The sequence below is a fragment of the Balaenoptera musculus genome, chromosome 15 (assembly GCF_009873245.2).
Source record: "Balaenoptera musculus isolate JJ_BM4_2016_0621 chromosome 15, mBalMus1.pri.v3, whole genome shotgun sequence".
Taxonomy (NCBI): Eukaryota; Metazoa; Chordata; class Mammalia; order Artiodactyla; family Balaenopteridae; genus Balaenoptera; species Balaenoptera musculus.
In genome coordinates this window covers 28,481,980-28,508,009 of record NC_045799.1, presented here as the reverse complement: position 1 = coordinate 28,508,009, position 26,030 = coordinate 28,481,980, and the positions used below count along the sequence as shown (strand labels likewise).

The 26,030-nt window shown below is 40.2% G+C and overlaps 1 protein-coding gene across 1 annotated transcript in view; it reads right to left on the bottom strand.

Moving 5' to 3' along the window:
• PSMF1 (proteasome inhibitor subunit 1) overlaps window positions 1-26,030 on the bottom strand; it is a 46,132-nt gene that overhangs the window by 14,414 nt on the left and 5,688 nt on the right. Inside the window, exons 2-4 of the mRNA XM_036826116.1 lie at window positions 24,948-25,100; window positions 23,034-23,116; window positions 10,821-11,003 (exon numbers count right to left, since the gene is read on the bottom strand). Coding sequence (XP_036682011.1) covers window positions 10,821-11,003; window positions 23,034-23,116; window positions 24,948-25,100 — 419 coding nt within the window. The remainder of the gene's footprint in view (window positions 1-10,820; window positions 11,004-23,033; window positions 23,117-24,947; window positions 25,101-26,030) is intronic.

Sequence of the window (26,030 nt, the reverse complement as noted above, 5' to 3'; positions counted from 1 at the left end):
AATTTTAAAAAGAAAATGTGGAACACAAATATTGGGAACATTTAGAAAATATGTAAAGATATAGACTGAATGGGATTAAAAATGAATTCTGAATGACTTAAATAAGAGCTTTATATCTAAGGATTAGTTTTAGCAAAGCTGGTTAAGCATAGGAAATTTTGATTTTTCAAAACAAAGAACAAGATTTGGGGCATACAGTCTCCTGACTGAGGACAGATGGAGCAAAGGGAAATGGGTTAGAACTGTAATGACAACAACAACAAAAAGTTAGGCTTAGATGAAAAAAAATTCCCTTAGAGATGGCTTGTTTTCAGTATTTCTTCCCTAGAGATCTCAGGAGTAGAACAGACCTAATCTTCACCTTCAATTCTCTATCACAATGGAATGTCCTCTCCATCTATACCAGCATCACACCAATAGCCTCTGACAAGGTCTGGACACACATCACCGCACACTTAGTGAAGCAAGACATCCCAACTTCAGTTAGCATCTGGAGGTTTCCAGGTGTGGGACAGGCAATATGGTGTGGAAAGTGAGGGGTGAGACACAGAACTGCATCCTATGGGAAGGGGCAGAGGCTGTTGCTTCCTACTCAGAATGTAAGCCAAGGCTGTTCAGGGATAGGGTAATTAACAACCTGCAGCAGCCAGATGGGCCCTCTGCTTTCCTGCTTTCCCTTCTTCCTGCCCTAAGGCCCCACCCTTAAATCTGGCATTTGTGGGAAAAACAAAAAGGTGAAAGTGTGAGTGGCTGGTTGCCCAGCAACATGGTAGTGATGGGGCTCTCACAAAGAAGTCGTCATTATAGGCATCTGTGCTGACAGAGGAAGGGGGCTGGCAATGGGTGGGGGTGGAGAGTGAAGGGGACTACAGAGGCAAGACCTGTCAATTCGCTAGTGGCTGACAAAAAGCCTCCTAAACATTCCGCCTCCTCTTCTAGTTCAGTGTCCCAGTCCCGGGAGATAGCTTGCCTGAGAAAGATCTAACTGAGCGGGGTTAGTGGATGGATTTTTCTCCATAATCAGTGTGCACTCACTACACTGAACTTGTACACAAATTGATTACATGAACTAACACTGAAGGGTGCAATGGGGAAAGCATAAGCTTCTGAGTCCCATGTAGGGGCAAACTCCAGTCTTCACCCTCCCAGTTAGATAATTCTGGGAAGTTATGCTACCTCCCTTATCCACTGTATACTGCTCTGTAAAAGTAAGGATGCTGCTGATTTCCGTGTAGGACCGCCTGGAAGATGAGCAACCATAAATGAAAACACTTGGTATGGTGGTCAACACATGGTGGACAGCCAAGAAATGGCAGTTTCTCCTATCCTCGATAAGTGGTGGCCAACATGATGACCGAGGAAACAATGTCCATAAAGGTCCTGGGCCTAAATGTAGTTGCCCAGCACACCCTCTGGGTCGATACTCTCACACCTAAGTGGTTCCACAGCATCAAATCCTTTTCTAGGAGGAACAGACTATGTATTTTAAAAAAATAAAAGAAGGTTCTCTCTTTCGGGGAACCCTCTAGTCATTATACCTTCAGTCTTGTTCTCATCTCTGCTTGCTACCTGAATAGGATCCATTGAGTATTTCTTGAGCATCTACTATATTTTGAGCAATGAGCTCAATACGTGACATCATCATATTCCATGCGAAGAAACCTGAGACAGGGATAATAATTCCCAAGGTGCAGATGAGAAAACCAAGGCTAACTGTGCTCACTGAGAGACAGGCAAAGCTACAAGGCTAGGGTTTGAACCCAGGTGATCAACCTCCAAAGCCTGTGCTGCTAACTGCCATATAATACTCTCTTCTTGACATGGGAGGTAGGTGAGGTAGCAGAAAGAAGGGGAACAAGTCCCATCTGCTAAGAGTGGTATACAGGAGTGATGAGGCTTGGCCCTCTGCCTCACTCCCTCCAATCCGCCAGGATCCTGAGCCAAAGACACTAACATCCTCTCTCATCAGCATCCTTCAGTGGTTTCCAACTGCCCATGGGGGAGATTCATGTACTTGGCATCAGGGTCCTCTCCTTCACAGCTGTTATATCCTAGGATTCCGACATGAATTCTTTCTCTAGACAAAATTCAGGGACAGTCCCATGCTTTCAGACCTTGATGCCTCTGGCCTGCTGGTCTCACAACCTGGAACAACCTCCCCACAAAAGGAATCTTAGGAAATAATTCAGACACACGAAAAGGAAAAAAGAAAAGGAGCTTAAGGAATAGTTCTCCTCTTCCCCGTGAAGACACAGCTCAGGCAGCACCTCCTCCAAGAAGTCTTTCCTAGGTTACCTATGAAGGATCTCTGTGCTAACCTCTGCAATGGCACTCTTATTTACTCACCTGTCTCCCACATCAGAGAGAGAGCACATGCCTCAAGAGTAGGGGCCCAGGCCCAGGAATCGCTGAACCCAGAGGGGAACAGTTGCTGAACATTCTATGTTCATCAAAAATGTGCAAGGCATAGGTCCGGGTGATGGAGATACAAAGAGGTGAAAAAGTAGAGCAAAGGGGATATGCACTTGAAAAAAGCCAATAATCTTGCAATTAGACAAAAAATAACTGAGTGGTAGTATTGTCAAAGATGGGGTGAATGCCAGGGCTATGGGGGCCAGGAGTTTTAGCCAACCAAAGGAACACGAAGGGCAGGATGGGGCAAGACTGGCTGTGCCTGCAGCAGGCCTGTGCTTGGCTGGCACTACTCCCAGCCTCTATTTTCCCATCTTCTAGGCCTAGAACAATGCCCACATATGTCCCAAGGCCTTTCTCAACCCAAAGACTTAGAGCCCTGACACAGTAAAGGTTCCCTGAACTAAGGCCCAAAACCACTCGCTGGGTGGAAAGTACTGTACCCTTCCCCTCCCCACTAAGTGGGGAAGCCTGCCCTGGGCTCAGCAACCGGCTCACCACCACCACTGTACCCCTGCCCAGCTCTAACCACACCACCTGTTCTTCCAGGGCTCTGCACAGGACAGACTTTCAGGCTAGAGCACCCATTCTACCCTACTCTTCGCCTGGTTAACATCTCCTCCTGCTTGGAGGTGAGTCCCTTCTTAGGGAAGTCTTCCCTGAACACCAAGTGTGGTTCAGGTTCCTCTTCCTACGTGCTTCCAAGTAACCCATTCATCCGCATGAGATGAGGTAAGAGCAGGAGCACGAATGGCATCACTGGCCTTTGTGAAGCACCCAGCGGGAGATCTAGTGCCCCGCATATAGTGAGCTCAATAAATACAGTGGACTTAAGAACCTACGTGACTCCTCAGCATCTAAACTTTAAAATACTTTTTACCTTGAAATAATTAAAGATTCACAGGAAGCTGGAAAAATAGTACAGAGAAATCCTGTGTACCCTCACCCAGTTTTCCCCAACAGTTACACCACCACAAAGATCTCCCTCATGCTATCCCCTTTTATTAACACACCCACAGCCCTGTCCCATCCATAACCTCTGGTAACACTAGTCTGTTTAGTACCTCTATAATTTTGTTATTGCAAAAAATATTATATAAATGGAATCATACAGTACGTGACCTTTTGGAATTGGTTTTTTTCACTCAGCCTGATGACCTTGAGATCCATCTAACTGTTGTGTGTATCAACAATTCATCCCTTTATATTGCTAAGTAGTATTCCACGGAATGGATGTTTGTTTAATCATTCACCAACTGAAGGATATCCAGGTTGTTTCCAGTTTTTGGCTATTACAAATAAAGCTGCTTATGAACATTTGTGGATAGGTTTTTGTGTGGCATAATTTTTATATCTGATAAATACCCAGGAGTGTGATTCCTGGGTCTTACCATTAAGTGTATGTTTAGTTTAAAAAACTGCCAAACAATTTTCCAGAGTAGCTGTACCATTTTATGTTCCACCAGCAATGTATGAGAGATCCCAGTTCTCTGCACCCTCTCCAGCATTTGGTATCATTACTTTCATGTCAGCTTTTCTAATAGGTATGAAGTATCTCACTGTGGTTTAATTTGCATTTCCCCAATGGCCAGTAATGCTGAACACATTTTCCTGTGCTTATTTGCCATCTGTATATCCTTTTCAGTGTAACATCTCTTCATATCCTTTGCTCATTTTCTAATTGGATTGTTCGTTTTTTTAACCTCTTGAGTTTTAAGATGATCTTTCTAGATACAATTCCTTTGCCAGATATGTGGTTTGCAAACATTCTTTCCCAATCTGTAGGTTATGTTTTTATCCTAACAGGGTCTTTCACAGAACAAAAGTTTTTAATTTTGATGAAGTCCAATTTATTTTTTTTTTCTGTTATAGATTGTGCTTTTAGAGTCATATCTAAGAACTCTTCACCAAGCCTTGGATCCTTAAGATTTTCTCCTTTGAGTTCTTCTAAAAGTGTTGTAATATTAAGTTTTACATTTAAATCTACGATCCAATTTGAGTTAAACTATATATAAGGTGTGAGGTTTAGGTCAAGGCTTATTTTTGCTTGTGACTATCCAATTGCTCCACTGATTTGCTTGGCACCCTAGTCAAAAGTCAACTGGCTATACGTCTGTGGGCCTATTTCTGGGTTCTCTATTCTGTTCTATTGATCTATGAGTCCATCCATCTAATGTAGCTATATAATAAGCCTGAACATTGGGTAGAGTGATTTCTCCCTCTTTATGCATTTTCAAAATTGTTTTAGCTACTACAAATTCCTTTGCCTTTCCAGATAACTTCTGGAATAATCTTGCTCTATCTACAGAAATTTTTGTTGGGATTTTTATAGGAATTCAATTAAACTAGTAAGTCTATTTGTAGAGTATTTGACATCTTTACTATGTTGAGTCTTCCATCCTTGAACATGTTATGTCTCTCCATTTATCTAGGTCTTCTTTTAGTTTTCAGCATAAAAGTCTTAAACATGTTTTGTTAGATTTATACCTAAGTATTTTTTTCAGTGATTGCAAATGGTATTGTATCTTAAATGTCTGTTTCCACGTGTTTACTGCTAATATAGTGAAACATAATTGACTTCTGAATGTTGAACTGGCATCCTGCAACCTTGCTATTATTTTTTTGGGTAGATTCCTTGAGATTTTCCATATAGACCATTATGTCATCTGTGAATATAAACTTCCTTTCTTACCTATATGCCTTTTCTTTTTCTTGCCTTAAGAAAGACAAACACAAAACTCTCAGTACTATGCTGAATAAGACTGGAGAGGGTGGATATCCTTACCTTGTTTCTTAGGGGGAAGGAATCCTTTTGCTAGTATAATGTTGGTCCCATAAAATATTGTTTAGGTATTACCAAACCACTCTCTAGTTGAAGGAAAAATACAAAAGTCTCAATCATGGGTGATTATTATCAGTTCTCTTCTAGTTTGATCCTGGGATCCTCATTTCTATTGTTATATATTCACATTTCCAATTAAGCCAAGGTTAGGACCTTTTAATTTTTTTTTTACATCTTTATTGGGATATTTCATGTTTCATAAAATTCAGCCACTTAACAATGGTTTTTAGATGTTCACAGTGTGCAATTATTCTAATTTTAGAACATTTTCTGCACCCTAAAAAGACACCTTGTACCCATTAGTCATTCCCCATTAATGCTCTCTAATCCTTCCACCTCAGCTCCTGGCAACCACTAATCTACTTTCTGTTTCTATGGATCTGCCTATTCTGGACATTTCACATAAATGGCTTTTTTCACTTAGCATAATGTTTTCAAGGTTCACACATGTTGTGACGTGTATCGGTATCAGTACTTCATCCTTTTTTATTGCTGAAATATTCCATCGTATGCATGTATCACATTTCTTTATGCATTCATCAGTTGATGGACATTTAGGTTGTTTCCACTTTTTGGCTATTATGAATAATGTTGCTATGAACATTCATGTACAAAAGTTGTACATGAATATGTGCACAAACAAGTAGTATATCATTGTAGTTTGGATTTCCACTTCCTTAATGATGAATAATGAACATCTTTTCACATGTTTATGGGCCACCTGTACATATTACTTGGAGAAATGTCTATTCAAATCCTTTAAACTTTTTAAAATTGGGTTTTCTTTTCATTACTGAGATGCAAGAGTTCTCTATGTATTCTGGATACAAGTCTCTTGTCAGATATAAGATTTGTAAATGCTTTCTCCTATTCTGTGGGCCGTCTTTTCACTTTCTTGATACTGTTCTTTGATGCAACAAAAGGTTTTATTTTTGATGAAGTCCAATTCATTTATGTTTTCTTTTGTAGCTTGTGCTTTTGGTGTATCTAAGAAACCACCTCTAATACAAGGTCATGAAGATTTATTCTTAAGTTTTCTTCTAGGAGTTTTATAGTTCTATCTAGCTCTTACACTTAGGTCTATGATCCATTTTGAGTCAATTTTTGTGTATAGTTTGAAGAATGGGTCCAACTTCATTCTTTTTCATGTGGATATCCAGTGTCCCAGCACCATCTGAAAAGACTACTGTTTCCCCAATGAACTGTCTTGGCACCCTTGCTGAAATCAATTGCCCATGAATGTATGGATTATTTCTGGACTCTCAATTCTACTCCCCTGCTTTACATATCTATCCTTATGCCAATAGCACACTGTCTTAATTACTGTAGCTTTGTAATAAGTTTTGAAGTTGGGAACTGTGAGTCCTCCAACTTCGTTTTTTTAAGATTGTTTTAGTTATTCTGGTTCCCTTGCATTTCCATATGAATTTTAGGATCAGCCTGCCAATTTCTACCAGAAAACCCCACAAAAAACCCACACACACAAGCCTCCCCCAACCCCCCTACCCCATACCAAACAAAAAAACTCTGGGATTTTGATTGGGATTGCACTGAGTATGCAGATCAATTTGGGGAGTATTGCCAAATATTGTCTCCCTATCTATGAAACACTGGATATCTTTTTGTTTAAATCTTCCTACTTCTTTCAGCAACATTTTGTAGTTTTCAGTATACAAGTCTTGTACTTCTTTTGTTAAGTTTATTCTTAAGTATTTTATACCTTTGGGGGTTATTACAAATGAGATTATTTCCTTAACTTCATTTTCAGATTGTTTACTACTGGCGTATAGAAAATGCAATTGATTTTTGTTTACTGATCTTATATCATGTCATGCTGCTGAACTCATTCATTAGCTCTAGAAGGTTTTTAAAAAGGATGCCTTAGGATTTTCTATATACAGGATCCCATGTCATTGGCAAATAAAGATTGCTTTCCTTCTAACTTTCTAATCAGGATACCTTTTATTTCTTTTTCTTGAGTGATTACTCTGGCTAGAATTTCAAGTACCATGTTGTAGAAAAGTAGCAATAGCAGATATCCTTGTCTTGTTCCTGACCTTACCAGGAAACATTTCCATCTTTCTCCATTAAGTAGGATGTTAGCTGTGTGCTTTGGGAGTTGAGAAAGTCTCCTTCTATTGTTGAATGCTTTTATTGTGAAAGGGTGTTGGATTTTGTCAAATGCTTTTTCTCTATTGGGATGAACATGTGTTTTTTGTCTATTGTTCTATTAATATGGTATATTACACTGATTTATTTTAAGATGTTAAACCAAACATTCCTGGAATAAATTTCATTTGGTCATGGTGTATAACCCTTTTTATATGTTGCTGGATTTCTTTTGCTAGTATTTTGTTGAGGATTTTTACATTTATATTCATAAGGGATACTGGTTTGTACTTTTCTTGTGATGTCTTTGGTTTTGGTATCAGGGTAATACTGGCCTCACAGAGTGAGTTGGGAAGTGTTCCTCCCTCTTCTATTTTTTGGAAGAATTTTTGAAGGATTGGTATCAATAAAAAACTCATTGTTAAGGAAATTTTCAAAGGGACCAAAAAATAGTACAAAGTCTAATTTATGAACACCCATGTACCTTTCCATTCAGTTTTAATAATTATCAATATTCTACCATTCTGGGCTTCCCTGGTGGCACAGTGGTTAAGAATCCACCTGCCAATGCAGGGGACACAGGTTCGAGCCCTGGCCCAGGAAGATCCCACATGCTGCGAAGCAACAAAGCCCATGCACCACAACTACTGAGCCTGCGCTCCAGAGCCCGCGAGCCACAACTACTGAGCCCACAAGCCACAATTACTGAGCCCGTGTGCCACAACTACTGAAGCCCACGTGCCTAGAGACTGTGTTCCACAACAATAGAAGCCACCATGATGAGAAGCCCACGCACCGCACCGAAGAGTAGCCCCCGCTCGCTGCAACTAGAGAAAGCTGCACACAGCAAAGAAGAAACAAAGCAGCCAAAAATAAATTAAATAAAATAAATAAATTAAAAAACAAAATATTCTACCATTCTTATTTCACCTACACTCATTTCCCAATGTCTCACTCTTTTAGGGGGTGAAATTATTTTAAAGCAAATCCCAGACATATCATTTCACCCTTAAATACTTCAGTTAATAAAATTATATATATACAATAGATAAAGACTTCTTTTTTTTTTTAACATAACCAGAATTTAATTATTTCATCTAAGAAAATTAGCAGTAACATTATCAAATACCTGGTCCCTGTTCAAATTTCCCCAAATATTTCAAAAATAATTTTAGAATTAGTTTATTTGAATCAAGATCAAAACAAAGTCCAACACTGGATTTAGCTGATAAGACTCTAATTAACAAGCCCCCTCTTCCTTTTCTCCCCATGCCATTATTTGATGAAAAAACCCAAGATCAATTAATCCTGTAAAAATTTTTCATGTTCCATACATTGGCTGGAACCCATGTATCCTCATGTGTCTCTTCAACTCATTCTTCTACCTCTCATGCTTCTTTTAAACTGGGAGTTCAATCTAGATTCATGTTGTTGTGAACCTACTATTGCATTGTATTAGAATACACAAAGTCTGGCTGTCCCACTTTTAGTGTTAAGATTGACCTATGGGTTCAGGTGCTATCAGTCTGATTCATCCATTATAAAGTTGCCCATCAACCTTTTACCTAATGGTTTTAGCAACCACTGACAATTTGTGCCCAGTCACTACATTATTTCAGCAGAAGCTGCAATATGGTGATTTTCTCATTCTTTCTGTTCTTCCAAGGCTAGGATTTCTTAACCTTCATAATTCCAGATTCAGGTCTATGATTCCCAATTAGGATGGCAGAGTCTCCAGGTGCCCTGGAGGTGTTTTTGTGTAAGCCCCAGGGGTGTTTTTGTTTGTTACAGTGATTGGAGAGTGCTTATAGCATTTATAGGCAAAGACCAGAGATGCTTCATGCTCTATAATCCACAGTAGAGCTCCACATAATGAATAATCTACATCCTACACAACTTGCCAAAGTCTTGTTAGACATTCATAGAGATGTAAAGCCTACATAAAATTACCTACCATAAGTTAGTCTAAGGCCATTTTATATGTGAACACAAAGTATTTTTATACTGTTTCAATAAAAATTTTTCCAGAAATGTAACTATAACATAGCACGTGCCTGCTTTTGTTACTGTCGAATTCAAAATAATTCCATATACAAGTGCAAATGCCTATCTTTTTTCCAGTGTAATCATGCTCAGGCATCTACACAATGAAATACACATTATCTTATTAATTACTCACTTTTTATTTCTCATTTATATTATAGTCAGGACTTTATACTGATCCTTTCTGAAACTGTCCATTGGTAAGTTAGATCATCTATGAATTCCATTTTGAGGCAGTGAAGGAGACTTCAGAGAATATTTGTTTTGAAATAGGAAGTAAATCTGAGAGACCTGAGAATTACTATCTACTTAAGGTCTAAAAGTCTCCCCCAATTTGATTGCTGTCCAGGGCTTATCCTTAAATCTTCCCACCATATTCTGGTTGCATCACAACAGAGCACTGTGCTGGAGTGAGGACACCTGGACCCCCAGCCCTGGCTCTGGCTCTTTATTAGTGGCTGGTGACCTTAGGCAGGTCATCTTAAATAAAGAGGTTAGATCAGACAAGCTGTTCCCAACCTTTCAACCACTTTTTATTATCCTCCTCTCTCCCCACAGAACCCAATATTTCCAAAGATTGCCAGAGACTTGCCAATTATTACTTATTATAGTAATTAAACAAATTTCCTATTTATTTAACTAACCAAAGGTATATAATTGCAAAACAGAGTCATTTTTAACAACGGCAGCTAACACTTACTGAGTGCTTATTATGGCCGCACAGTGAGCCCTCTCCACAACCCCGCCAACCCCACCATTACTACCACACTGTGGACTCCAAACTGGGACGTGCCATCTCAACTAGAGACTAAGGTGTCCCTGGTCCTTGTCTTCTCCCTCAGAGCAGAAGTCTCCAGTCCTAAGTGCTGCCATCCTAATCTGCAAAGACCTTGTATATGACTTGCTCATACCTCATGCTGTTTTGGCAAAGTTTTCAAGTTGTAAAAGAGATCAGGGGACTACAACGAAGTGAAAGGCAAAGAAAGGGAACACTGGGAACATATTCCCTCCAGGAACTTCCAGTATTTCTACATCTTTGCATTTTCCCCAAAAGCCTGGTCCAGGGTCCTACACAGACAAAGAGCTCTGGAATAAAAAACTGAACTACCTGGGCAGCAACTCTGGAGGGCTGCACACACACCTCAGAGGCACTGACCCTTGGGCAGACTCAGAGGCTGTGTGTGGCCTCTAGAAAGGAGGCAGGCAGCCTTAGGATGCTGGGTTGTTGGGGTGACTAGTAGCAGTACAAGAACTCACTGCTCCACTTACATCTCCACTTCCTATCTCCATATACCAAGACTCTGACAATTCTATTGAAGACACATGGAGGCCAGAGGGGGGTCAAGTGGCAAGATGGTCATGGTTGGAATCCTTCTGCAGAGGAAGGGGCTGCCACTGTGGGCTCTGTACTCACCAGGGTGGCTGCCGGCTGGTATGTGGGTGGCGTGGGTGAATCCGGAGTGGGTCCACCTCTCTGGCAGTGGCAGGGGGAAACTCCTGGTGGGGACTTACGCTAGCCTTGACCCAATGCTCATGGATAGGTGTGATGATCCCAGACACAAGACGAGACCGAAGTTCCTCACTCTTCTTGTAGACCCTGCAGGAAGGAGACGAGGTGTCAACTGCTTGCACCTGGTTGGCAACCCTGCGTACAGTATTTTGGCGGCAGCGGCAATGGCGGCGGTGTCCCTGATAGCTCTTGGTGTCACGCTTGGACTGTTTGCAAGGGTGGGAATGGGCCGCCCGGCGGACCTGGGTGAGGGGGGTAACAGCCTGGGGTTGTCTCCGAGATTTGGGCCTAAGCTTCTTAGGCATCTGAGTTGCCCCTCCTCGCTTACCACCCCATTAAAAAGCGGTGAGGGTGTAGGGGCACAGGGCCTAGACTGGCTACTCCTCTGTGCCCTGCCCACCCCACCCCACCCCACCCCACCCTCAGCCTCATTGTGTGTTCATCACATGTCATGGGAAGGGTCATGGAAGGCAAAGTCTCCATGGGGAGGATGAACCAGGTTCCTGGTCCAAGTAGGCAGGGCTCTCAGGGCTTAATGTCCAATTCTGTCACTAACTCAGGGGCCCTTGGAAGGCTGCTCTAGGCCTCTTTTCTCTGCTGGTGAGAGACAAGCAATGTGAGCTATAGCTGAAGTGTTGAGGCAGACTGAGGTAACAGGGAGTGGGCAGGACTCCACAGAGTTCCTAAAAATCTGGTGTTTTAAAATGAGCCATATCTGGGGTCAAAAAGCAAGCCTTATAAATCAGGGACATAGAGAGCAGACTGGTGGTTGCCAAGGGGGAGGGGGGTGGGAGAGGGTTGGATTGGGAATTTGGATTAACAGATGCAAACTAGTATATATAAAATGAATAAACAAGGTCCTACTGTATAGCACAGGGAACTACATTCAATATCCTGTGATAAACCATAATGGAAAAGAATATGACAAAGAATGTATGTACATGTATAACTGAATCACTTTACTGTACAGCAGTTATTAACACAACATTGTAATTCAACTATATATCAATAAAAAATAAGTTAAAAAAAAAGCAAACCTCATAAATGTAAAAAAAGAAACTGAAATCATACAGAGTATGTTCTTTGACCATATGGAATCATACTAAGCATCAAAACTGGAAGGAAGTCTCTAAATACATGGCGTTAAGCAATACAATTCTAGATAATCCATGGATCAAAGAGGAAGTCTTGAAAAAAAATACAAAGTACTGAATAATAATAAAAGTACAACATATTAAATTATGTGAGATTATAGCTAAACAGTGTTGACAGGAAACTTTATAGCACTAAATGTTTACACTGGAAAAAAGGAAAGAAATCAACAATTTAAATTCTAACCTCAAGAAGCTAGAAAAAGAAGAGCAAATTAAACCAAAAGCAAGCAGAAATATGGAAATAATAAAGACTAAAAATAAATAAATGAGGGGCTTCCCTGGTGGCGCAGTGGTTGAGAATCTTCCTGCCAATGCAGGGGACACGGGTTCCAGCCCTGGTCTGGGAAGATCCCACATGCCGCGGAGCAACTAGGCCCATGAGCCACAATTGCTGAGCCTGCGCGTCTGGAGACTGTGCTCCACAACGAGAGAGGCCACGATAGTGAGAGGCCCGTGCACCGCGATGAAGAGTGGCCCCCACTTGCTGCAACTAGAGAAAGCCCTCGCACAGAAACGAAGACCCAACACAGCCATAAATAAATAAATAAATACAAATAAAAAAATAAACAGGAGCTGTTGTTTAAAAAAAAAAGCATGGTCCCCACACTAGCAGGATCAGCATCGCTTAGAAGCCCATTAGAAATGCAGATTTCCAGGCACCCCCCAGAAAAATTAATAAATAAATAAATAAATAAATGAGAAAACAGAAAAACAAGAGAAAATTAAAAAAACAAAAAGCTGGTTCTTTCAAAAAATGAACAAAATTGATAAACTTCCAGCAAAAGCAACAGACATAAAAAGAGAAAAAACAAAAATCACCAATATCAAGAATGCAATGGGATATTATAACAAATCTGTTGCCATTGACAGGATAAGAGAATACTAATAACAACATAATTGAACAACTTAGAATAGACTAATTCTTCAAAAACCACGAACTGTAACAATTTAGGCAAAATGAAATAGATAATCTGAATAGTTCTATTAAAGTAACACAATTCATACTTAAGCACCCCCCAAAAGAAATATCCAGGTCCAGATGATTTCAGTGGAGAAGGCTTCCAAACATTTAAAGAATTAATACCAATTTACAGTCACTTCCAGAAAATACAAGAGAAGGGAACATTTCCCAATTCATTTTTATGAGGCCAGTATTATGCTGATATCAAATCCAGACAAAGACAGTACAAAAAAAAGAAAACTACAGACCACTATTTCCCATGAACTTGGATGCAAAAATGCTCAACAAAATATTAACAAATTAAATTCAAAAATATATAAAAGAATTACATACCATAGGATTTATTGTATGTACGCAAGGCTGGTTCAATAGTTACAAATCCCTACCATATCAATAAGCTAAGAAAAATGATATGGTTATATCAATTGATACAGAAAAGGTATTTGACAAAATCCAACATGATAAATCCATTCATGATAAAAACTCTCAACAAACCAGGAATAGAAGAGAACTTCCTCAACATGATACAGAGCATCTACAAAAAAACTACAGCTAACAATATACTTAGTAATGAAAGACTGAGTACTTTGTCTTTAAGACTGGGAACAAGGTAAGGATGTTCTCTCTAACCACTCTTATTTAACATAATACTGGAAGTTCCAGCCACTTCAGTAAGGCAAGAAAAAGAAAATGCACACAGATTAGAAAACAAGGAATGAAACTGCTCCTATTTGCAGATGACGTGCCAGTCTATCTTGAAATTCCCAAGGAATTTACCAAATAAACCCCTCCAAGAACACTACGAATTCAGCAAGGTGACAGGATATAAGATCGACACACAAAAATAAACTGCATTTCTATATATACTAACAATGGACATTTGAAAATCAAAACCAAGAATGGAACACCATTTATAATCACCTCTCACACCCCAAAAGAACAAAATACATGTCCAGGACCTATATGTTGAAAATTATAAAATGATGATGAAAGAAACAGAGCAAGACCTAAATAAATGGAGAGACATACCACATTCATAGCAAAAATGTCAATTCTTCCCATTTTAGGTTTAATGATCTGTAAGTTTAATGCAAATCCTATCAAAATCCCAGCAAGGTTTTTTATGGACAAAGAGAAGTTTACTCTAAAGTTTATACAGAAAGGCACAGACTGAAGAATAGTGAAAACCACCTTGACAAAGAAAAAGTGGGCGATCTTGAATCACTCTACTCAATATTCAGGTGTACTATTGATACATAGTTACAATAATAGATACTGTGTGACACTGGCAGAAGAACAGACATAAAGATCAATGGAAAAAAAAAAAGAGAACCCAGAAATAAACCAACACAAGTACAGACAACTGATTTTTGACACAGTTGCAAAAGCAATTCAATGACAAATGGTGTTGGAGCAACTGGACATCCATAGGCAAGAAAATGAACCTCTCCCTAAACCACACAACTTATACAAAAATTACTCTAAAATAGACCACAGACTTAAATGTAAAACATAAAACTATAAACTGTTTAGAAAAAAAAATAGGAGGAAAGCTTTGAGATCTAGAACTAGGCAAAGAGTTCTTACACTTGATGCCAAAAGCTTGATCCATAAAAGCAAAAATTTATCAAATAGCTATTAACAATTAAAAACTTATGCTTTGCAAAAGACCTTGTCAAGTGAATGAAAAAACAAACTACAGGCTGGGAGAAAACATTTATAAACCAAGATCCAACAAAGGAATTGCATCTGAAATATACAAAGAGCTGTCACTAGCCATCAGGAAAATGCAAATTGAAACCACAATGAAATACTACTATACATCAGAATAACTAAAATGAAAAATCGTGATAACACCAGAAACTGGTGAAGATACAGAGAAACTAGCAGTCATACACTGGTGGTGGATATGTAAAATGGTACAGACACTATGGAAAACTGTTTGGCAGTTTCTTAAAAAACTAAACATGCAATTACCATTGAACTCTTGGCATTTATTGTAGAGAAATAAATACGTCCACACAAAAGCCTGTACATGTATGTTCATAGCACTTTTATTCGTAACAGCAAAAAATGAAACAACTCAGATGTCCTTCAACTAGTGAATGGTTAAACAAACTGTGAAATGCCATGCCTACCATACCATGAAATACTACTCAGCAAGACAAAGGGACAAACCATAGATGCATGCAACAACTCAGATGGATCACAAGGGTATTATGCCGAGTGAGAAAGGCCAATCCCGAAAGTTACATACTGTATGATTCCATTTACATAAAATTTTTGAACACTCCCTAACACCATACACGAAAACAAACTCAAAATGGAATAAAGATCTAAATGTAAGGCCGGATACTATAAAACTCTTAGAGGAAAACATAGGCAGAACACACTCTGACATAAATTGCAGCAAGATCTTTTTTGATCCACCTCCTAGAGTAATAAAAATAAAAACAAAAATAAACAAGTAGGACCTAATTAAACTTAAAAGCTTTTCCACAGCAAAGTAATCATAAACAAAACAAAAAGACAACCCTCAGAATGGGAGAAAATATTTGCAAATGAATAGACCACCAAGGGTTTAATCTCCAAAGTAAACAAACAGCTCATGCAGCTCAATATCAAAAAAAAAACAAAAAAAACAAAAATCAAAAAACGGGTGGAAGATCTAAACAGACATTTCTCCAAAGAAGACATACAGATGGCTAAAAAGCACATGAAGAGATGCTCAACATCACTAATCATTACAAAAACACAAATCAAAAGTACAGTGAGGTTATCCCCTCACAAGAGTCAGAATGGCCATCATCAAAAAATCTACAAACAATAAATGCTGGAAAGGGTGTGGAGAAAAGGGAACCCTCCTACGCTGTTGGTGGGAATGTAAATTGGTATAGCCACTATGGAGAACAGTATGAAACTTCCTTAAAAAACTAAAAATAGAGCTACCATATGATCCAGCAATCCCTCTGTGGGTATATATCCAGAAAAAACCATAACTCAAAAAGATACATGCACCCCTATGTTCACTGCAGCACTATTTACAATAGCCAGGACATGGAAGCAACCTAAATGTCCATCGACAGAGGAATGGATAAAGAAGATGTGGCACACATATACAATAGAATATTACTCAGCCATAAAAAAGAATGAAATAATGCCATTTGCAGCAACATGGATGGACCTAGAGATTGTCATACTGAGCGAAGTGAGTCAGACAAAGGCAAATATCATACGATATCACTTATATGTGGAATCTAAAAAAATGGTACAAATGAACTTATCTACAAAACAGAAGTAGAGTCACAGATGTAGAAAACAAACTTATGGTTATTGGGGGAGGGGGGAGGGATAAATTGGGAGATTGGGATTGACATATACACACGACTACATGTAAAATAGATAACTAATAAGGACCTACTATATAGCACAGGGAACTCTACTCAATATTCTGTAATGACCTATATGGAAAAGAATCTAAAACAGAGTGGTATATATATATGTATAACTGATTCACTTTGCTGTACACTTAAAACTAACACAACATTGTAAATCAACTATACTCCAATAAAAATTTTTTAAAAAAAAAGACAAAATTTTAGAAATGGAGAATAAATGATGGTTGCCAGGGGGTTAGGGGTGGGGAGGGGGAGTGGGTGTGGCTATAAAAAGCATCAGGAAGGATACTTGTGGTGATGGAAATACTGTCAGTGTATCAATGTCAATATCCTCACTGTAATATTTAAGGTAGTTTTATACAATGTTATAATTGAGATGAAATGTATAAAGGTAAAATGTATAAAGGATACAAGTCTCTCTGTATTATACCTTACAACTTACAACTGCATGTAAGTCTACAGTTATCTCAAAATAAAAAGTTTAATTAAAAAATCACGTATTACATAACCATAAAATCACTGAGATTAGACTAGATCAGTGGTTTCAGGGCTTCTCTGGCATGGAAGGGGGCCCAGGAAGGGCAATGGAGAAAGCCAAGTGGATAGGGCACAAGGACCTCCATTTGCTGTCCCTACTCTTTCCTCCAGAATCCTAAAGAACATAAAGAGATAATTGTACACCCATGTTCAAAGAAGCATTATTCAAAGTAGCCAAAAGGTGGAAGCAACGTAAGTGGCCACGAATACCTAGGATAGATGAACGGATAAACAAAATATGGTAAATACAGACAATGGAATATTACGCGTGCTTGAATAAAGAGTTCCATGACTAAAAAGTGTAACACCTGCAATGGTTTAGAAGTTCTAAGGGCCTGTGGTCCATACATCCCTACAAAGATCAGGTTCCTACTTAGAACACAGAACTTTGTACACCATGCTGCTTCCCTGACCAAGTTGGGTAGCAGGGATAAATCTAACTCCTCTTTCCTTTCAGTAAGATGAGCTGTGTGTGATACAGGTGGAAGCCCTCTGATCTCCCTATGCAAAAGGTTTACCTGTAGAACTCAGGTCTGATTAAAAAACTACTAAGTCCCAAAGGAGAAGTTCTCGCATGATTTCTAAACCTTAGGAGAACTGCCATTTTGGTAGTAGCAAAAGACAGCCTGTCATCCTAACATAGTAGAGGCATGACAGAAAGGAACAGGTTTATACTCCTTAGCAAACCAGTTTACTCAACTAGGGGCACAGATTTCTACCTAGAAAAGACATGACATGCCATGACGACCTAACAAGGAGGGCCAGATGGTGGAAGGGGGCCAGAAGCAGGCAGCTCGGTGCTGCTGCCAGAAAGGCAGAGGAGAGAGGGAGGGCCTTATGATCAGGAGAGAGATCCAGACCCCAGCTCTCTGAGCCTCAGTTTCCATGGAGATGATTCCTTGTGATCAGATTTCTTTCGTTTGCATATTCATGAAGGGCTGGGCCCAGCACTAAGCCCTCTGTGCTGACATCTCATCTCATTCTCAGAACACTCGGAGGTAGTCCTACTATGTCATTTTACAGCAATCAAAACACACACCCCCCCCAAACACACACAAAACTCCAACAACAAATGTTATTTTAAAAAAACAAAATGGAGATATTATCATCGTTTCTCTCTCAGTATTGCTGAGGGGACTAAATGCTCTAAGGAGCATGAACAGCCTGGTGTACAGGCCTGGGTTTTTCCAGAGGTTTTGTCAATTTCTCTCCCAATGGAATTCCAGAATGAAAAAGTCAAGAGAGAGGCCACACTCTCAGTGTCCTTCCCTTTACCCTCTTAAGGGGTGAGGTAGGGTCACGGTGTGGGCAGCACCCAGAAGAGCAGTTCTGCCAAGGCCAGGCCTGGCCTCACTTCACTCCTTCATTCCTTTGTCTACTGTGTGAAAAAGACCCAGATCCTGCCCTTAAGGAGATCACAGGCTAGCAGGCAGTTAATCATAAAATACCCACTTATTAAATGCTTAAAAGGTTCAAACATGGGGGGAGCAGGGGAGGCTTCTCTGAGGAGCTGACGTTTAAATGGGAACTGAAGGAAGAAGAGTAGTTGGCTGTGGGAAGCGGCTGGGGAGAGCACTCTCTGCCAAGGGGAGAGCTCTGAAGAGGAAGGAGGCACACGGCACCACAGCTGAGACACAGGAACTAAGTGGGAAGTGGCACAGGATGAGGTTAGAGGGGCTGGGCCCTAGGCTTTAGGCCTCACCAAGGATTTTGTTCTTCATCCTTGGAGAAATGAACACTCACTGAAGGGTTTGGGGTTTCTTTTTTAGATTTAATTTGTAAAAAATTTACCAACTCTGTAACCAGTTTAAGTGTACGGTTCAGCAGTATTAAGTATATTCACGTTGTTGTGCTATCACCACCACCACCTATCTTCAAAACGCTTCCTCTTACAAAACTGAAACTCTGTACCCATTAAACAATAATTCTCTATTCTCCCCTCTTCCAATCCCTGGCAACCACTATTTTACTTTCTGTCTCTATGAGTTTGACTATTCTAGGTACCTCATATACATAGAATCATATAGAATTTGTCTTGTGATTGGCTTATTTTGCTTAGCACAATGTCCTCAAGGTTTATCCATGCTGAAGCATTTGTTAGCATTTCCTTCCTTTTTAAAGCTGAGTAATATTCCATTGTCTGTATATACCACTATTTGTTTATCCGTTCATCTGTCCTAGGTATTCATGGGCACTTACACTGCTTCCACCTTTTGGCTACTATGAAAAACACTTCTATGAACGTGCGTGCACAATTATCTCTTTGAGACCCTGCTTTCAGTTCTACTGGGTATATGTCTAGAAGTGGAATTGCTGGATCATATGGTAATTAATTTTCTGAGGAACCACCACACCATTTTTCATAGTTGCTGTACCATTTTACATTTTCACCAACAGTGTACAAGGGTTCCAATTTCTCCACATCCTTACTAATAGTTGTTATTTTGGTTTTTTGATAGTAGCCATCCTAACGTGTGTGAGGTGGTATCACTGAGGGATTTCAAGCAAGACTTTTAATCATAACCTGATCTGTGTTTTAAAAACGCTGGTCCAACTGCTGTGTGGGAAACTGACTGGAGGGTGATGACCAGGAGTGGAAGTTGGGATCTCTTCACATAGAGGATGCGTGAAAGAAGGATGGAGACAAAGAGGGGTGGCCAGAATGATGCGGGCAGGTTGTCTGAAGTCTGGGAGAAGTGGAGTGGGTTCAAGATGGTTATCGCTGATTAGATGCAATTAAATCCAACAGGGTTTCTAGGCAGTTCTCATGACTGAATTTATAGTGATGCCAGGCTTCCGCCAAAACCCTGAAGAGGTCAATGAGGATGGGGATAAAGTCCCCGAAATGGAATAACATGGAAACAAATGGGCCCAACTATCTATCAAACAGATAATTTCATTACACTGATGGACAAATAAGCATTAAATCTAAGTACATTTTGAACACAATACTCTGACGATATACATGCTCAGTGGCACACAGTCAAAGGACAAAAAGAACTGGAAAGAAATTGTATTTGTGACTTTACTTAGTAGATCTGTTCTTGGTCGGCACTGATGCAGCAGTTCAAAAACTATCTGCGTGTATTTTAGAATCAAACAAATGAGTAAGTATTTTGAGGCTGTTGGGCATCAGGGTTCTCAACACAGAAGGGAGTTACAAGTACAGAATAAGAGAATACAAATCCTGCAGTGTTAGATTAAAAATAAAAGTATCAGTTGGAAATGTTACGGAAAAAAAAAAAAAAAAACTCCAGGAAGGTTTCCTAGCTCTTTTCTCTAAAAAAGCCTGAAAGCAATGACATCCTTCATATTAATGAGCACACTCAGGGCCCAGATTTTGGAAACTATTACCCACCAAAAGAAATCATGTTTCCTTAGAAAAATCCCTGGTTTCAAGGCAGGGGCAAGTAAAGTACAAGGTGAGGGCAGAACACCTTATTGTGCCAGGAAGTGTGAAAACGCTCTGACATGGTGACATGTCAAAAAGACAGGTGGGGCTTCCCAGGTGGCGCATGGTTGAGAATCTGCCTGCCAATGCAGGGGACACGGGTTCGAGCCCTGGTCTGGGAAGATCCCACATGCCGCGGAGCAACTAGGCCCGTGAGCCACAATTACTGAGCCTGCGCGTCTGCAGCCTGTGCTCCGCAACAAGAGAGGCCGCGATAGTGAGAGGCCCGCGCACCGCGATGAAGAGTGGCCCCCGCTCGCCGCAACTAGAGAAAGCCCTTGCACAGAAACGAAGACCCAACACAGCCAAAAAATAAATAAATAAATTTATAAAAAAAAACAAAAACAAAAAAAAAAACGACAGGTGAAGTAGCTTGAGGGAATTCCTACTGGTCAACTCTGGAACAAGTTTAGCATTCAAAGAATGACAGAAATGGAATATAACTTTGAATAAAAAATAACCCAGGAGTCTATTTTGATAGTTTAAAAATTAAAAATAGGGACTTCCCCGGTGGCGCAGTGGTTAAGAATCCACCTGCCAATGCAAGTGACGTGGGTTCGAGCCTTGGTCCGGGAAGATCCCACATGCCGTGGAGCAACTAAGCCCGTGCGCCACAACTACAGAAGCCCGCGTGCCTAGAGCCCATGCTCTGCAACAAGAGAAGCCACCGCAATGAGAAGCCCACGCACCGCAACGAAGAGTAGCCCCTGCTCGCCTCAACTAGAGAAAGCTCACGTGCAGCAATGAAGACCCAACGCAGCCAAAAATAAATTTAAAAATTTTTTAAATTAAAAATAAGGGGGAGAGAGAACAGAAAGCTTTTAATTAAAAAATCTAACTAATAAATGTAGAAAGAATTATAAACATAGAAAATTACTGTTTTATAATCATCACAGTAATAGTTGATTCAAGCAAGAATCATCAACAGGTGCTAAAACCACTGGGTAAAAGACTGTTGGGAGGCAGAATATTCAGTCTGCTAATATAATACCACAGATCACTTATTAAACACAAAGGAAAACAGATGCCTTTACTGGAGAGAAAGGTGGCAGATACTGTCATAACCAAATGATCAAACTGAACAAAATCAACAATAAGATAGATGTCACGTGCCTGATGTAAAACACTTAGGAGAACACAGCTTCCCTTACATAGTGTTCTTGTTGAAAATGTTCAACCTGAATCAAATGATGAGGAAACAATCTGAATGTTCTACACAACAACTGACTTCAAGTCTTCAAAAATACCAATGCTAAGAACAACAAAAGTCTAGGAAACTGTTCTAGTTGAAAAGTAATTGAAAAGACATGAAAATAAATGCAATGTGTGATATTTGGTTGGATAAGAAAAAAAATACCTCAAACCTAAAACCAAAAGACTAGCTAAAAAGGACACTGCTGGGATGACTACAGAAATCTGAACATGGACTGTGTATTAAATGACATTAATGCATCAATCCTACATTTCCTGATTGTGATTAACAGGAGGGTGTCTGTGTAAGAACAAGGAGATACATGATGAAATATTTAGGGGTTAAGGTTTATAAAGTCTGGAAATAGTTCTCAGATGGTTCAAGAACAAAAAAGCATACAGAAAAACTAAGCAGAAGTGGCAAAATGTTAAAAATTGGTGAACCTAGGTAATGGGTATATGGGTGTTCATTGTTAATATTTTTGCAAACCCTCTTTTCTGTGGGGTTGCAAATTTCAAAATAAAAAGTCAAGACAAGTCAGACTCGAAGAAAATACTTGCAAAACACATATATGATTAATGACTGTTACCCAAAATATACAAAGAACTCCTAAAACTCAACCGTAAGAAAACAACTCGATTAAAAAATGGGCCAAAGACCTGGACACCTCACTAAAGAAGATATACAGATGGCAAATAAGCATATGAAAAGATGCTCAACATCATATGTCATCAGGGAACTGCAAATTAAAACAAAAATGAGATACCACTACACACCTATTAGAATGGCCAAAATCTGAAACACTGACAAGGATGTGGAGCAACAGGGAACTCTCATTCATTGCTGGTGGGAATGCAAAATGGTACAACCACTTTGGAAGACAGTTTGGCAGTTTCTTACAAAAGTAAACACATTCCAACACCACCAAGAATGGAACCTGGGTGATAATGTGTGCCAGCGTAGGTTCATCAACTGTAACAAATGCACTACTCTGGTGGACTGTGAGAGTGCGGGGCAGGGGGGAGGTTCAAGGAAACTCTCTGCACTTACCGCTCAATTTTGCTGTGAACCTAAAACTGCTGTAAAAAATAAAGTCTATTTTAAAAATTGGGGGATGGAGTGTACCAGATTAGGTACACTTTTTCCTCCTAGGAACTCACTCCGACTGACTCCACTGGCTAGGCCCCATCTCTACCCTGTAGACTTGTGGACTCTTGATTGCATCATTTTATTTCAAGTGGCATTTCCCACGTGAATCTTCTCTTCAAATAAACAGAAAAGAGAAATGAGAAGTGACTGTGCCCAAGAGAGAAAGATCCTTCTGTTAACCTTCCTCCATTCTCTGACACCTCAAGTCCATTCCTTATATCTGGCCACTGGTTCTCTCTTCTTTTTCCCAGGGAAAGGCCAACCCTTAGAAATACCTGTGGAAGTCCACCAGGTGTTCTGAATCGATATAATCATTCAAGTTCAGGGTCAAGTCTGACACTTGCTGTGAGCCATGTTCCTAGAAAAATGAAAATAGAAAATGAGAGACTGGGGTATTTCTGGTCTAATGAGTAAGTGGCGGGGCGAGGGGGGAGAGGAACAACTTAATTACTCAACCTAAAGAAATACATATGGGCACAAAGAGACATATATAAGGACTGTTTGTAATAGATGAAATACATTTCTCATGCTTGGGGACTTCTCTGATCTAGGAATAATGCCTTTCTGAGGCAGAGCCCAGAAAAACCTACTTCCCAGGCTCTTTTGCAGCTTGGACACAGGCATGGAACTGAGGTGCCAAATGGATGCACAACTTCAACTTGGAGGTGAGCACCATGGATAAACAGGCTGAGTAAGGGGCAGACGTCTTGCTATCGAGGGTAGCAGCAAGGGTCACAACATCAGTGGCTCCTGAGAAGGGGCACCTGGGTTGGCAGTCAGCCAGTACCTAATGCCCTGGGGTGGTGGCAGCAGCAGTGGTTTCCATGGCATGGTTTGGAGCAATGCCCTGGAAGCCCAGCCTTGAAACTGTTTCTCCAGCCCTCCCGACAATTCAGTGAGTTATCCCAGTTCTTTTAATAAACCTCACTGTTTAAACAAACCTGAGGGGATTCTATTGTTTATAACTAAGAACACTGTGTGATACAAAATCTAAACGTTCATCAAAAGGGAGAGGGATAGGGCTTCCCTGGTGGCGCAGTGGTTGAGAATCTGCCTGCCAATGCAGGGGACACGGCTTCGAGCCCTGGTCTGGGAAGATCTCACATGCCATGGAGCAGCTGGGCCCGTGAGCCACAATTACTGAACCTGCGCGTCTGGAGCCTGTGCTCTGCAACAAGAGAGGCCGCGGTAGTGAGAGGCCCGCGCACCGCGATGAAGAGTGGCCCCCGCTCGCCGCGACTAGAGAAAGCCCTCGCACAGAAACGAAGACCCAACACAGCCATAAATAAATAAATAAATAAATAAATATTTTTTTTTAAAAAAAGGGAGAGTGATAAACAAATTATGGTATTATGGAATACTATATAGTGGCTAAAATGAATAAGGTATAGCTATATGCATTCCCATGTAAAGACCTCCAAAACATATTGAGGGAAAAAAAGCAAAGTGCAGCACAATACAGACTGCATGATACTTTTGTATAAGTACAGACAACCAGGCTAAACTTAAAAAAAGAGTCACTGCCCTCAGGGTGCTTATAGTCTATATTACATAGACTACAGAATATTCTGCTATAGTGGTAGAATACAAATATTACACCAAAGCGTAAATAAGTACACTAATTACAAACTGTGTTAAGTACCAGGCAGGAAAATAAAATGATGAAGCAGAGGCATAATTTAGATTTTTCTGGCAGACGAGAGTAAGTAGTCAGGACTGAACTTTTTGAGTAAGTGAAAAACAAGAGGGAGTCAGTCAGGCTAAAGGAAGGGTGGAGGGTGTGTATCTGTGTGAGGCAGCAACGGTACAGAGGAAGAGCTTTCCAGCATAGGAAACAAGAGGTATACAGGCTCCAAGGCAGCAGAAAGCTAAGCTTATCTAAAGAACTAAAAGTAGCCCCCGGGGCTACAATAAGCTTTTTTCTCCCAAGCTGTCCCTGAATGGATTTACCTTAATTTACTTAACTATTCCTCTGTGATGGAAAGTCCCTCCTCTTACAGTAATAGGCAGGGAACATCTTTGAACACAAAGCATTTCTACATTTAGGGTCCTTGCCTCAGAATAAAGTTCTGGAAGTAGGATCACTGAGTAAAGGCTTCACGAACATTGAGGGTTCTTAAATGGGTTTCAAAAAGGTGATCCCAAGGTCTACTCCCATCAGCGGACCCCTCTGTGTCCTAGGGACTCACCAGCACATTGATGATCATGCTGTTCTCCACAGTGACAGCCTTCACAAGGAGCTTTCTGGACCCATCCTTTGACTCATACCGGAGGACATACAGGTCTTTATTGTTGTTCCATTCCGCTGGCAGCAGTTCTGATTTCTTATCATTGGGACCCGGCTGAGAAGACACCAGAGATGAGAGGTGAAAGATCATGACCTCAGATCTAAAAAGGACCTTACAGATAATCTAATCCCACTCCCTCACTTCACTGATGAAGACATGGAGGTCAGGAGAAGTAAAATGTCCAAGGTCCTACAGCAAGTTAGAGGTCTGGGGTCTCTGGACTCCTGCTCTAGTGATCCTCCCTCATATCTGACTGCCTTTGTGACACAGCACTGGAACCTGTCAAGAATCTGTAGCCTTGGTTTAACAATCTCTTCTCTATCCCCCTGTCAAGAATAAGGCCAGTCACCTAAAGGGATACTGTGAAATTCTAAGACAGTGTTTCTCGAAGTTTGGAATTCAGGCCATCTGCAAAGGGATCACAGAAGTGTTGACTAAAACTACAGATTCTAATGTACACCTCTCCAGACTACTGTAGTGTCTTAACAAAAATTATGAACAACTTTCATACAAACAAAATATAGCACACGTACAAGATAAAAAAAGAATTATAAAATGGACACCTATGTATCTACAGCCAGCTTAAGAAACAGAACGTGGCCAATTCTGCTCAAGCCTTGAGTAGCGTATCCCCGATGAATCTCCCTCCTCCTCCCTCATGGGTAATCACTAGGCTGTTTTTAAAATTTCTTTACTTTTCCTTATAGTTGTGTTACTATACACAAATCCTAAAAATATATTGTTTCAAATGTTTTTGAATTTTATATAAATAGCATCACTTTTATCATCTGCCGTTTTCAATCGATACTGTTTTGAGATTCATCCATGTCAATACACTTAATAGCTGACTCACTGTACAGCGTTCCATTTTTGCTATATAGTTCACAGCCATATAGCCCATCATTGCATGAATATGCTGCAAGTTACACACTCACTTATTGATGGATATTTGGAGTGCTTCCAGTTTATTTGTTTTGCTATTAT